This window comes from Rhinolophus hipposideros (assembly GCF_964194185.1).
Source record: "Rhinolophus hipposideros genome assembly, chromosome: 6".
Lineage (NCBI taxonomy): Eukaryota > Metazoa > Chordata > Mammalia > Chiroptera > Rhinolophidae > Rhinolophus > Rhinolophus hipposideros.
The window spans coordinates 71,576,240-71,590,681 of NC_138052.1; the positions used below are offsets into that span (position 1 = coordinate 71,576,240).

At 41.4% G+C, this 14,442-nt stretch overlaps 1 protein-coding gene across 1 annotated transcript in view; it reads right to left on the reverse strand.

The window, feature by feature from the left end:
* MPP4 (MAGUK p55 scaffold protein 4) overlaps window positions 1–9,443 on the reverse strand; it is a gene marked incomplete at its 5' end in the record, with an annotated part of 35,329 nt that extends 25,886 nt beyond the window's left edge. The window contains 7 exons of the mRNA XM_081052066.1: window positions 788–873; window positions 2,066–2,147; window positions 2,797–2,928; window positions 4,059–4,139; window positions 6,336–6,413; window positions 8,357–8,478; window positions 9,365–9,443. Coding sequence (XP_080908192.1) covers window positions 788–873; window positions 2,066–2,147; window positions 2,797–2,928; window positions 4,059–4,139; window positions 6,336–6,413; window positions 8,357–8,478; window positions 9,365–9,443 — 660 coding nt within the window. The remainder of the gene's footprint in view (window positions 1–787; window positions 874–2,065; window positions 2,148–2,796; window positions 2,929–4,058; window positions 4,140–6,335; window positions 6,414–8,356; window positions 8,479–9,364) is intronic.
* Window positions 9,444–14,442: the final 4,999 nt, after the last annotated feature.

Genomic DNA, 14,442 nt, shown 5'->3' on the forward strand with positions numbered 1-14,442 from the left:
GTTTGCAAAATATTTAGGTGCTTGGTATGCTCCTTATAATACCACCCCTCATCTCAGTCCCTGAGGCATATGAAAATCTAGAGTCCCCTTCAAGAACCCAGTTTGAGAACCACTAGTCTACATGATATACAGTAATCGACTGTATATCGTATCAGGCCCCCCAGTTGGGGTGTGCGTGGGGGAAGATAGGCATGTTGCTATGCCACTGACAGCTGGACTGTGTGATTCAGGTAATGTTTTGAAGGATGAGAATGGGGACCTAACAGAGATCAAAGGCTCATATAATCAGGTCAGAAAATCTCCAGTTCAAACCACCAAGGACAGTGGCAGGGCCAGCCAGGATGTCTCCCTCCCCATATCCTGCCCTCTGGTGACTTCTGTCCTGCCCCAAAACTACCTCAAGGAAGGTGTTCAGCAGATTTCAGTTGTACAGAAATGTTCGGGATCGAGGGGTGGTTTGCTCAGGTTCAGACTGGCCTTCACAGTCTCTGCCCACCTAGGCTCAGTTTCCAATGGAGCAACCAGGTGGTGAGGGAAGCTGGCAGTCTTCCTGAGGCAGAAAGAACAGCTTGGGGAGCGAAGTCTCCCAGCAGGGGCCAGACTTCTGGGAGTGATGAGGACGGGGGGATGGCCACACAGAAACCGACAAGGTCAGGGGTCTGGAGAGAGGAAGGTGCAAGGGGACCAAGTCCCCTTCACAGTACAGGGCACCCACCGTGGGCTGGACGGGCTCCGTTCAGCCTTGCATTACATTGACTCATGAAGAAGGCAAAGAGGACACTGTTACCAGAATATGGATCACTTGCTCCGGGTCCAGTCCCTCAACTGAAACTCCATTCACTTCTACAAGTTTGTCTCCCGCATATAACAACCCTAGGCAAACAGGAACACACAACAAAGAAAGGTACAAATAAATTGGCAAAAAATAGAGGTAGCTATCCCAAAGCTATTTAACCAACTCGCTAGCCCAAGCATGCTCTGATATTTTAAAATTTATTGTGAAATAATAATGGCAACAACAACAATACTAAAGCAAACTGCTTATTCCGATTTAACCACCACCAAAGTGCATGAGAAAGGCATTTTTCCACCTTTTTGCCAACACTAGGTATTAACTGATGGTGATGTTTTTATTTTTGCTAATCGGGTGTTGTAAAATGGAACGAGAACGTGAGTTAAGAAGATAACACTAAAAATAAAGATGTCAGCATCATGAGAAAATGATAAATGAAAAAGAAAAGGGGGGCATACTTCCAAAGAGAAACTGTGGAGAAACTTGAGGGTTAAGATTCAGCCTTGAGAAATATGAGGTAGAAGAGTGGAGCTATCAAGGAGAAGAGAGAAGAAGCAGGATGATGTCATCGACCAGAAACCAAGGATGATGAAAATTTCAAGACAGGCGTGGTCAATAACATCAAGTGTGCTGGAGAAGTGGAAATGAAAGTGGGGCTGAAGGAAGGGCCAACAGGCGTAGCAACTAGGACACCCTGGGGTAATTAAGAATGCTGGGGTAAAACCCTGGGCCAGGTTTCCAGGACCACAGTGAGGACGGGGGGCAGCAGGTACACACCTGCTCTTTTCAGAAGCTCAGCAGTGAGAGGAAGGATACCTGGTTCACGGGTAGAAAGGGCCAGCAAAAGGTGTTTCCGGATGGGGAAGGCAGAAGGATCCAGTGACGAAAGAAAGTTGGGAACATAGAGGGAGGCCAACCTGGACTTGAATCCTGAGCCAAACTGTGTGACCATGAGCAAGGTAGTTATTTAATCTCTTTACGCCTCAGTGTCCTCACCTATAAGATAGGTTGATAATACTTACCCTTGTTAGGTTGCCATAAGAATCTAAAGTTGAGAAAACATTAGTTTGATGCCTAGAATAGAGGGACTCGATGAAGGAGGGGAACAGGATTTCTCTGGAATATGTATTCCTTCCTCTTAGTAACCAAGCAATGGAACTTATTAAAACCCTGACCTTAGTTAGGAAAGAGGGTTTACCCTGGAAAGAAGACTAAACAATCAATGGTTTCCTCTTTTTCTGGCCCCACTGGTACCCTGATGATCCAGCTTACCACTCCTCTCAGCCAGCCCACCGTGAATGACTCTGGCCACCAGGATGTCCCCTGTCATCTCATGGCGCTTGATGGTAGCTCCCTGGGGAGAGAATGGAACCCCTCTTTTAGCTTATATGACCATTTTTCTGGTGGCTTCCCTCAATGTAGCTCTGGTCTTCAGATGAGGGACTTCATAACAACCAGGGCCATACCATGCCATCAAAAAGAAAAGGCCGTTAAACCATGGACTCCTGTGATCCCATGATCTCATACAGACATGAAACAATAGTTAGATCCTTTTCAAGATAAAGAAAGCTCCCACAACCACAACCTTGTCAAAGGGACTATTCTTAGAAAATCAAATGAATTCCTTCCTTAGCTTTCCATTAATGGAGGAAAAAAACTTAGGCAAATACACTGGAATTGAGTCAAATATATGTACATGCCAGAGAGCCAAATAATAAACTATACGTCTCATCTCTCACAGCTTTTTCAAAAAAGAAAAACACTAAACGGAAATCTTTCCTCGTGAAAACGTTACAACATGTAATGCATGTGAAGACACAGGCAAAAATTGTTAAGACACGGTTTAGCCATCATTATCATGGATTCCCCTCACATTTTCTGAATGCCTCAGACAATATCTATGACTACAGACAAGAATATCGCCCAAGTAACTACTAGAGGTAACTTAGTTTACAATTAATCCTGGTATAATTCTAAATGAAAAGATAAAACAATTTCCTTACCAGGGGCTGTTGGTTTTTCACCAAACAAACAATCTTCATTGCTTCCTCACTTCCGGGGATATTGTCTGGCAGTGGAGGGAGAAGAGGTTCAAAATCTTTCTGAGCTACAGTGTCATGGGCACTGAGCAAGGCCTGGGAACAAAGAAAAGGCGAACAAATGTCACACACAGGACACACCCATCTAGAAGACAGTGACTCGATACTACGTAAGACATATAACAACAACCAACATATACATGCCAGGCGCAGTTCTAGGAATTTATAATGCTATGAGGAGGCACATTTATTGTCCCCATTTTACAGATAAAGAAACGAGACACAGAGGTTAAGCAATACATATATATTCTTGGATTTCTGCTAAAATGTATTATTCTGCCACTTACTCATTTCCTGGAAAACCCATGTAACCCATGGTGCTCCTATGATCTTGAACTAAGAAACAACTTTTTAAATACTTTTCCCTAAGTAAGGCAGAATAGGGAGGCAGTAATCGAAACATCTTGCTGGTTTCATTTGCCAGTGACATCTAAGGGCCCATGTGGAACAGAATGAAAAACCGTAGTTCCCTGGTTTAAGATATGGTCAAAGAGTTCCTAATAATGACCCATGATGTTAAATTTTTCATTTCATGAGCTGGAGAAGCAGTCATTCTACAGCCCTGCCTGAGATTGGTGGGCAGATCTTCATTGGAACTCAGAGAAAATTCTCTAAGGATATCTTGTGAACTATAAATTTTGACTCATAAATTCTATTGCTCCAAATGTAGACATTCTCCTAAAGTTCTAATTTGTTGGTAGAATGATCTCCAAATCTGTGAGTATTAAAAGGTAGGCTTCTGTTCTGCCATCAAATGTTCTTCATATACCACCCCCACCCCCGCAGAGCTAATCATCATTATACTGTATTTTCCAAATACTTTCACACACTTTATCCAAAACTTAAAATATTCCCAAGAGGGATAGAAGGATGCTACTCTGATTGCCCCAGAATTTTAGAGGGATGATGGCTTTGCAGGGGATAAATAAGACACCATGGAAAGTTCTGGATGTCTCCTCATCAATATGTCAGGCTCAACTCCATGACTGACAACACTGAGCCAGTCATAGCTGTGTCCCACATTTTTCAGTACAAACTGTTGATCACCCATGTACAGTAACAGAACATCTATTCAGAAAGCACATTTTCTATCACATTTCTTTCTTCTTCCCCATTTTGTCTATGTGCCAGACAGGTAGATCTTGTCTATTTTAGCAAGCACTTGCCTTAAAATGTGGAGCCTGGAGTATTTGTGTCAGCTCTTGGATCTCAGGGGAACTAGAGGTTGCATGTAATATCTCCACTACCTGGTTGTTGAAAAAGCATACATTGTGAAAATAAAAAAATTTTTCATCACCTAGCTGACCTCACCCAAGCTAGACAACAGACATGTTGACTATCACCATATTGACCTAAGAAAACTGTTATTGAAGCCTTCTTTTTCATCTTTCAAGTCAAAGCCTAGGATACTTTCTTATGCACTAAACTTGACTACAGCATGTAGAATCCAAGATTTGGGGTCCATGTAAACCCCAGTGCCCCAGTCCTGGCACGTCACAGGCTTAGAGGAAGGCAATTTCCTCTAAATTGTATATACCAAGGCAATTTCCCTCTAGTGACTCTAACACAGCTGTTTGCTAATGTGAGTACTTTATGGGCAGGTTAAGGTATCTGAGTTCTCCAGGTACAGGCTCAAATACCTGAAGACCTTGGGTAGCTTAATCCCACAGGATGTTCCAGTTTTCAACTGGAAAATGGGAATAGCAATGTATATTTTAGGGCTTATTATCTGATTAGTAATTTTAATATTCGTTGCAATGGGAAAGTGCTAAACAAGAAATTTTGATCTCTTTGCGGTAGCTTAGGTGTAACCTGATTTTTGACAGGACATGAGACTTTTCAAGACTTTAATCAGCCCTGTGAATCTTTAGCAGTTGAGTATCATTATACACAGGCAAATGAAAACAAGCAGTTTGCTAAATTTTACTTCCATTCACTAGGATTACAATGAAATAAAATACCATGTGTGTGTTTTCTGTGGACAAATGAGAACAATTTTAGTTGTTGATTATTGGAAATGAGGGTAGAATTTTTCTTCTTTTTTTCCTCTATTTCTTTTAATATGGTTTGAGCAATAAATAAGGATAAAATGGATTGCATTTATTCATCTATTCAACAAATATTTATATACTAATAAAATATCTACTATGTGCTAGGCACTGTTTTGAGTGATGCAAATACAGCAGTGAATTAGGCAGACAAAAATCCCCATTCTCACAGAGTTTACATTCTAGTGAGGAGACACAGATAATAAATAAAATATGTAAGTATAGAAATAGTTTTATTTGATAGTGAGAAGAGTTAAGAAGAAAAATAAAACAGGGAAGGTGGCTAGAGAGTGCTACAAGGGAACTGCAACCTTAAAGAGGGTGACCAAGGAAAGCCTCAGTGTGAAGGTGACATTGGAATGGAGACTGGAAGGAGATGAGGAAGCAAGTCATGACTATACGGGAAAGAGAATTACTGACATAGGGAATAGCAAGTGCAAAGGGCCTGTGGCAGGAGCATGTCCGATTCAAACAATCGCAAGGGGTTAATCGGGCTGGAGCAGAGTGAACAAGGGGGAGAGCAGTGAATGAGATGGCAAAGAGGTAATGGGGGCTACGTAAAAACTTTGATATTTACTTTGAGATAGGAAGTCATTGGAAGGGTTTGAGCAGAGAAGTGACATGATTTGATTCACCTTTAAAGAGAATCTCTTTGGCTGCTGTGTTGGAAATAGACCACAGGTTGGAGAGTAGAAGTAGGAGACCAGGTGGGAGGTTATATTGCAATTATCTACACAAGAGATGATTGTGGCTTATATTAGATGGCATAGTGGAAGTGGTGAAATTATTGTTATATTTTAAAACTAGAGCTGACAGGATCTATCAGAGCCATCAGATTGGGTGTGGGGCCTGAGAGAAAGAGAAAGTCATAGATTACCCCAAAGATTTTTGACGTGAGCACTGCAAGAACAAAGAGATCATTATTGAGATAGAAAAGGCTGGGAGGGCAGTGGCTTTGGGGATGGGGATGATCATGTTAAGTTTGAGGGGTCCATGAAGTATCTGAGTAGGATGGAGACGGGGCAGTTGGATATAAGAGTCTGCAGTTCAGGGAAAGAGCCCAGCCAGAGTTACAAATTGTGCAATCCTTACTGTAACATTATCCAGTTTACATAGGATAAATTGAATCCACGGTTTAGGGTAAAAAGAGAAATGGACACATGCTATGATGTTAATTTTTTGTTTGTTTTAATTTGGGGAGACAGCAGGCCAATTATCTTCCTTTTATTAAAGCTCAATGAGAAACACTTACTAGATCAATGAGAAACACTTATTAGATGCATAATCATCAATCAAACTTTTCCATTAGAGCTTTTAATTCATTTGAACTAGCACGATGAGTAAAACGCCATCACATTCAAGCTCTGCTATTCTGTGGATTAAAAATCACCTTACCTCATAGGATAACATCTGTGCGTGGGGTGTGGCAGGAACAAGTTTCCTTTCCTTAAATTCTTGGAGGCAGTCATAAATCTGCAGAAAGGCAACATGTGAGAATGCCATGTTGATCACATGACTGTGAATTTCTGGGATTTAAAACTCTTCAAGGGAATAAACAGCTCGGGCAATGGCACCAGCGGCTGAGCAGCATGAGTATCGGCCTTTAATAGGTCTGTCTAGTTGTCAAAGAGAAATGAACTCAAGTTGGGTGCTTCTAATGCTTAAAAGACTTAATTATTTATTGGATGCCACTGGAGATTGATCTCCCCACCTGATTTCATGGATAAACAGAAATCAAACTTCAACTCTTGTTAAACAAAATAAAAGTGGGGTTTCTAGGGCTGAGACCCACAAGGATTTGGGGCCAGAGACCCGCAAGGACCTTGACTGGGCAGCTGTGTTGATCATGAACTCGGAGATCAGGTTTCACCAGAGGATCTGAATAAAAGGCCGGGCACTCTATATGTTTATTTATATTCTGCTCTTACCTTTTGTTTGTTTCCTTTTCCTCTTTTAATTCTCCAGGATAAGTTCACTACAAAAATGCCCACTTTGTGTCTGCTAACCTTTTTGGAATTTTTTCCCACGCCAGGATCTCAGGTTGGGCATACCCAGACCTGCCTAGCTCCTCAGTGCAGCCCTTCGCCTTATTTCAGGAGTATAGTTTCTCTTAAGGATGCAGAAATGAGACCCAAGAGACCAGCTCAGCCCAGCCTTCCTCCATCCAGATCTGGGATGACGGCACTTCCCTGCTCTACCTCAGTGTCAGGCTCAAGTTTCGCTGGAGTAAGTCAGGCTGATGGATTGATGGCGGGAGTGCAAAGCAGACAGCCTCCAGTGGTGAGTGGGGAAAGCACTGTAGTCACCATGCTGTATATTAGCTCTCCAGAATTTATTCATCTTATCACTGGAAGTTTTTACCCACCAACCAACATCTCCTCATTTCCCACACACCTCAGCCCTGGCAACTACCATTCTACTCTCTGTTTCTATGAATTCCAAGCTTTTTTAGCATATAAGTGAGAACATAACAACATTTATGTTTCTCTGTCTGATTTATTTTACTTAGCATAATGCCTTCAAGGCCCATCCATGTAGCAAAAGGGAGGATTTCCTTCCTTTTTATTGCTGAATAGTATTCCTTTGTATATCCACTTCTGGGTATATGTCCAAAGGAAATGAAATCACTATCTCAAAGCACTATCTGCACCCCTGTGTTCACTGCAGCATTATTCACAATAGCCAACATATGGAAACAACACAAATGTCCACCGATGGATAAATGAATAAAGAAATCAGGTGTTTTAAAACAAGTGCTGTGAGGATTGCTTCTTTGCTCGTGCTAAAGAAGTTGTCACTTTCAGTTTAAAGAAAATAGTATTAACATGCATCATAAGGCTGACCACATTTCACACTGAAGTGAAGAAAACACCCACATCTTCCAAAAATAACTTCTAAAGGTTCTTTCTCAATGATAGCATTTGTTCAGAGGAACGAAATTATAGTCAGATAGTAGATGCTATTATATCTTGCATGAAATTTTGGCCAAATTTTTATTTAAAAAGAAGAAATCTCCAGGGTAAGAAAAACTTAAGATTCCCAAACAAAACTGAAAGACACCTCATTTCCTGATTTTAAAAAACAAAGAGGAATCATTTTTTAGAAGCTCTTTGACTTGTCCTGAGTTGGCCTCCAGAACAAAGGGTGGTAGATGACTGCAAAGGGTGCTGCCCACGGCCATTTGTGATGGCTGCTTTTTGATCCCAGAGGCCTCTGGGAGAAGAGAAAGGAGCTGCCATATTCTCTGCCACCTACCTTAATTCCTTCCAAAGCTAAGAGGTTTGTGTAGGTCTTCTCTGAGAATTGCCTTCTAAGAACTTTTTCCAAATTGAAATTTCCTGCCAACTGACAAGCACATTGTTGGGTATTTTCTGCTCCCACAGTAAGCAAAGGCTTCCAAGCACCAGGGCGCTCACCTTTAGTAGGGCTTGCAGCCATGGGGAGTGGAGAAGGTCGTACAGGAGGCACACTCCATTCACATCCCAGCTGTAGAACAGATTCAGCTCTTGCAGCACAAGTCTTAGGATTTGGGAGGCACCTAGGAAAGAGAGCGGCCAGGGACAGGGTAGCAGGTGGGGGTGGAAGGAAATGTGGGTGTACATGTGAAAGACAAGTCAGCTGGGACGTGCCCCAGGGGCTCATGAGCAGTGGAGATGGATTTAAGGCCAAAGGATCTGCCTTCAAGCCCCATTCTATCACTTGCCTGGGAACTTCAGAAAGTCACTCAACTACCTGAAACCCAGTTTCTTGGTGGCAAATTGAGAAAACACTAGCTTTCCCATAACATTAGATGAAATAATAGACCATAGCATACAGATGTAAGATATTAGGTTGGTGCAAAAGTAATTGCGGTTTTCACAATTATTTTTAACTTCAATTATTTTTGCACCAACCTAATATTATGAGACCATTATTGCTTTCTCCTCCCCAATCTGATCAGCCTTCAGCTCATTCCAAAATGATCCAATTGTTTTCTGGATCCTCCTCTAATTCAAACATTGAATCAGTTGTCTTTACCTTTTCTGAAAATTCTTACTGAAAAATTCTAACTTTTTAATATAAATCTCAGGATTCCATTGATTAAAGGGACTGAACAGATTTTACTAAATGCTTGATTTTTTTACAAGTATTTTCATAGAAATTCTATTTGTTGCATTGATATTGTGAATGTGAACAAGTCATGAAGTTCTAAGTTTAAGTAAAACATTGTGGGGTAGGGAAAAAAAAGATTCTCAATTCTTTTCCTTCCTGCCTTGAAAATTGCTTAGACTTATCACTGACAGATACAGTAGGACCCTCAAAAGTGTTTGACGAGTTCCTCAGAGGAATCACGGTAAATCTATCAGAATTTTGCCCATTCATTTGACAATTCAGTGATACTATAAGAACTTTCTGGTCAGAGAAAGAATCCTGGGGCCCCGTACCATTCTCTGGAGAGGATGCCGTAGAACGCTTCATGTCCTTCTTGTCTGGCAGACCTGCTCCTTTGTCTGACTGCATCATCCTCTCCCCGAGCTTCCAGAAAGAATCAGAACTAGAGAGCAAGTCAATAGGCAGGCCACAGCTCACTCAATCACACTGGCCACGCAGCTCTTAGCACTTTGAAATATATTTTCAACAACATTTATTGAGCAAGTCAGGCACTGAGCTACACACTGAGATCCACGTCAAATAAATTTTTGCACTGTGGTGTTTACTCCCTAAATTAACCATCACCAGCTGTGCGAAAGGGAAAACTACTATTTCGTAAAACACTCTTCCTCTTTTTTTTTTTTTGTTAGCAAGTGGATAACGTTATATTCATTTATTTCCCACCTCTTTGTCTAGTTGCTTTTACCCTCATTCAGAGCTCAGAAGGGCCTTCCCTGCCCCTTTCCCTCTCCTTGCACCCTACAGTTCTTCACAGCACGGATCACAGTTGCAAGAGTTATGGATTACTGTTGAGGAATACTCTTAGAGTTTATTTTCCATATTGCTTTAGGTAGGCTTAATTTCAAAAAAACAGAAACCCAAAATAATAGTGGCTTAACAGGGTAGACGTTGCTATCTTGCTCATGTACAAGTCCAGAGGCAGAGACAATCCTGGGGGGTAAGGCAGACTTGCTCTATGAGGTTCTCAGAGAATGGGTTCTTTCCCTCACAGCTCCACCACCCTGGGGTGTGGTGTGCTTCTCATCTTCCTGATCCAAGACGGTGGCTGGAGCGCCAGCCATCAATTCGAAATGTCAGCTAGCATGATTGGGAAGGGCTTAAGGAAATGAGAGCAAAGGAAATATCCCTACTGTTCTTTGAGGAAGTTTCCCAGAAGTTGCCCTACACACTGAAGAATCATGGCCTGTATAACCCTCGAATATCCCACTGGACTTTATATTGCTGGAAAACAAACCTCTATAATTATCTCAGCCTAGAACCCAACTTTTCTTCACATATAAGTACAAAGTATTTTTGCAGTTTTAATATACATTGGATTTTCTGGAATGCTACCAGCACAACTGAGGAATGAATTTACTTTGTTTTGCTTGGACTTGTATCAAGTTGTTTACCCTCTCAGAAAATCATGTCACTAGTGACAATACTACTCACAGTATTTAGGGGGTCATTACAATACAATACCACTATCAGGCTGTATTTGCGTCTACATTCAAAGCTGCTGTATCCCTGATGGATTTTTTATTTCATTATATCTTTTGGTGTAGTGATATCCCATAGGTACATACTGAAATATGCAGTATCTTATCAACTACATTTACTTAATTTCTCCTTCTATGAATATGGATTTTTAAAACTTTTGTGTAGGTTAAGTATTTTCATTTGGTTTCCTCCAGAATCAGACACAGGGCAAGGATTCTAGGCACATGATTTTTTGGAAAGTAATGTCAAGAAACACAAGTAGAGAAGTGGGGTATTAAGCTGCGCAGAGGGGGAAAAGAACAGTAAAAGGTGTATCAAGAGAGTAACCACTGTGGGCAACTGGAGCTTAAGCCCATGGGCCCAAAGGACAAGGAAGTGGGGGTATCTACACACCAGGGCTGCCAGTCGTTGGTGCAGGCTGTTCCCAGAGGGCATTACTTCTGGCACTTCCTGCCTGCTGCATGCATACTTCCAGATAGTCACGGCAGGTGCTGGCAGTTCCAGGTTGGCACAGAGTGCACCCAAATTGTAAGGACCCAGGGGATACGGGTACAGCACCAACAGCATTTATTACAATAGGATAATAAAGGATTAATCCAGAATTTTGTTTTAAAGGAACATTTTAAATTAGTTGTTAAAAACTGGGGTACTCAATCTTATATCGTTGAGAACCACTGTCTAGAATCTAGACAGATTATATAGAGTTGAGCCAGGGAAGCAATCTAGAAAAAGACAGGTTATTGTCTCTAAATTCAAAGGCAGAGAGAAGAGCAACACAGAAAACTGTTAGGGAATTTTAGACAACTTTCCTGTACACATTCTTCTCCAGTCTCACTGAAGTATTTTAGTTTGCTAGATTCTACCAAAACTTGATGTCATGTTTTTGCCTTGCCCAGCACCACCCACCCTGCCCAGGCCCCCACTGAGTCAGGTTAAAGAAACACTGCCTTTTTCCTGCGTTCTAATTTCTGAGTCTCTTTTGAGTCACTTAGCATAACAGTTGCATGTACGACTCATCTTCCTCCCTAGAGGGGAGCACTTCCACGGTAGGGAACTGAAAAGGGAGATGGAGTGTCTGCCGGACAGACCCAAGGCAGAGCACACAGATGGGTCTGATTCCAAGCCATCATATCCAGCAACCTCTTAAAAATCAGTTACCCAAAAGGCATCTCACAAATCATACATCCTTGGTGAGGCAGTCCAGATTAAACAAGCCAGCTGTTTGTGCATCATAAAGTGGACCACATTTCCTCCACATCTAATATCCAGAGTATGCCAACTAAGCTTATCTGCAGCCAAAGGGTCATCAGAGACTGGATTCCCAAGAGGAACTTACTGTGAGGAAGCTTTACAAATAGACTGTGGTTTCTACAATTCATTTTAATTATTAAAATAGCTTCTAATAAAGCTATCACCAACTCCAGGGCTACATGGCTAATTCATGCATATATTTTAAAAAGTCCATTTTGACTAGTTTCTCAGCCACTGAGGCATAAACAGTAATTTTTTATCTCTACAACTTGGTTGAATTCTAAAAACAGCTTGCCTGGTTATCCTGAGGGTTCGGTGACAAATTTGCTATGGACTGAATTAATCCCAAATTCATATGTGGGAGCCTTATCCCCAGTGTGATGGTCTTTGGATATGTGGACTTTGGGAGATAATTAGATTTAGATGAGGTCGTGACAGTGGGGCTCTCATGATGGCATTAACGCCTTTATAAAAATAGACACCAGAGTTCTCTCTCCCTCTGACCCCTGCCCCCACATGAGGACAGGGAGACAGTCTTCAATCCAGGAAGACCCTCACTAGAACGTGACCATGCTGGTACCCTGATCTTGGACTTCTAGGTTCCAGAACTGAAAAAATACATTTCTGTTGTTTACGCCACCCAGTCCCTTGTGCTTTGTTATAGCAGCTCCAGCTAAGACAAAAACTCAGAGAAAACCCCAGAAAATGATTTTCCCTCCCTCTAGGTGGCTGAAAAAACTACTGTGATTTATTGTCTTCAGAGCACTCACCGTGCTTCACAATTCTTTTATGCATTAACCTGTCCAGTGTCTGGCTCCTGTGTGTCACGTCTGTAGAGGGTCAGAGAGTGGAAGCCTGGCTTGTCCTGTTCACTGCCGTAGCCTCAGCAGCTCTAACAGTGCTTGGGTGTTCCTAGGCTTGCTGGGAAGCAGGAAACGGGAGGCCAAGAGATGGAAGTAAAAGGCTGACACCTCCCACAGGAGTGTGAGAGCAGCTGAGGCGTCAGTCCTGAGGTGGGAGGCAGCTGGACCCGAGGCCTGTCTGTGCCTCTCCTCCTTAGTCGGGTTATACTGACTTCGGCCTTCTTCCCTATCCAACTTTGAAATCAGGGGCTGAAGATCTTAGAGATAATCAAAGGCAAACTTCACTTTACAGATAAGGGATCTGACACTCGAAGGGATATTCAGCAGTGTTAACAAGTAGTAAAATCTAGTTTTCCTCCTTTGTTTCCAATATTAGTCCTTAAAGATGCTAATTGTCTGGCACAAGACTGTGATGTTTCTCCCTTGTCTTCTTTTTCATGACTTCTGACCAATTTTGTCAGTTGAGACTTATCTATTTCTGCTGTCTTGAGAACGAGAGTTCTTGAGACTGTTACATTAAATAACCAATCACAATGCAATTCTGGACTAGTTAAGTAACATAAGAAGGAGAGCCAGTTCTATCATTAACTGTCAGAAGCTGCATTGGTGTTACTGACTCCTGAGGAGTTTGTCCTAAACATTATTTTAAAAATCAGTATTCCCGTGAACCTTTTCAAATGCAATTACTATTAAATGCCACACCCTCTACTCCTTTTAAGCTCCTTTTTCAAAATAATGGTATTAGACAAAACCTGAAAAGCACTAGAAAACTTAATGAGAAATGGCCCATACAAAAATGGCTGGCTTCCTCTGGGTCAAAATGCTGTTGATTAGGACTAGGACAAATGCTCAGTTTTATTCAGTCTTCATGACAACTTATTATTCCCTACTTTAAAAATGGCTTCTCAAAGCAAAACCTCTTTCAAAATCATAAAATTCTCCATATAATTTAGGTTACAATGAAACTAAACCATTTAAATCCGATTGCCCAGAATTACATCTTTCACTATTCAAAACCAACAGACGGGCAGACATGTACAGATCTCTCTGGTAACTAAGGATCATTTGGCAGGGTTTCTTACCTGTAAGACTGAGAACATGCAATGTTGCTCCAATCAGAGAAAAGCTTCAGGAGGAATGCAAGTGGACTATTAGCTGCCAGTCACCTCACTGTTCTTGATAAAATCTCTGCACATCCTCTTTGATTTAATCCACAGAAGCCTAATGCAACCTAACCACTAAATTACTCACAAGCATCCCCAATCACAAATCTTAAATTTTCCTTGCACTCTAATAAGAAGACTCTAATAATTTCTATCATTTTCAATCTTCTCTTTAGTATTTTCTCTCAAATTGCCAGCACAGTTAATATTAATGTTTTCGTTGACTATTTCAAGATAACAAGACGCCCCACAAAAGAAGACAGCATTTTTACTTTAATGAAAGGATAAACTGGGATACCCAAGAGTAAGTTGACCTATTAACCTTATTTTCTCACTTTATGGTGAGAAAGCGATGGAAGTCTTCAGCCAATAATGAGGCCTGTAACAAACAGTTCCTTCTGGAAGGTCCCCTACCAAACTACTGTTCTGAAGTCGTTAGCCCATACTTTATCTCAGATTTGAGCTACTTCTTGATTTGAAAATTTTATATTGCAGGGAGGGGTCAGTGGGAAGAAACTTTGAAAGTAGGTTATCGCAAAAAGAACAAGAAAAAGATACTGCTTACAGCAAGGCAAAGGGTAAAGACCAAACAGC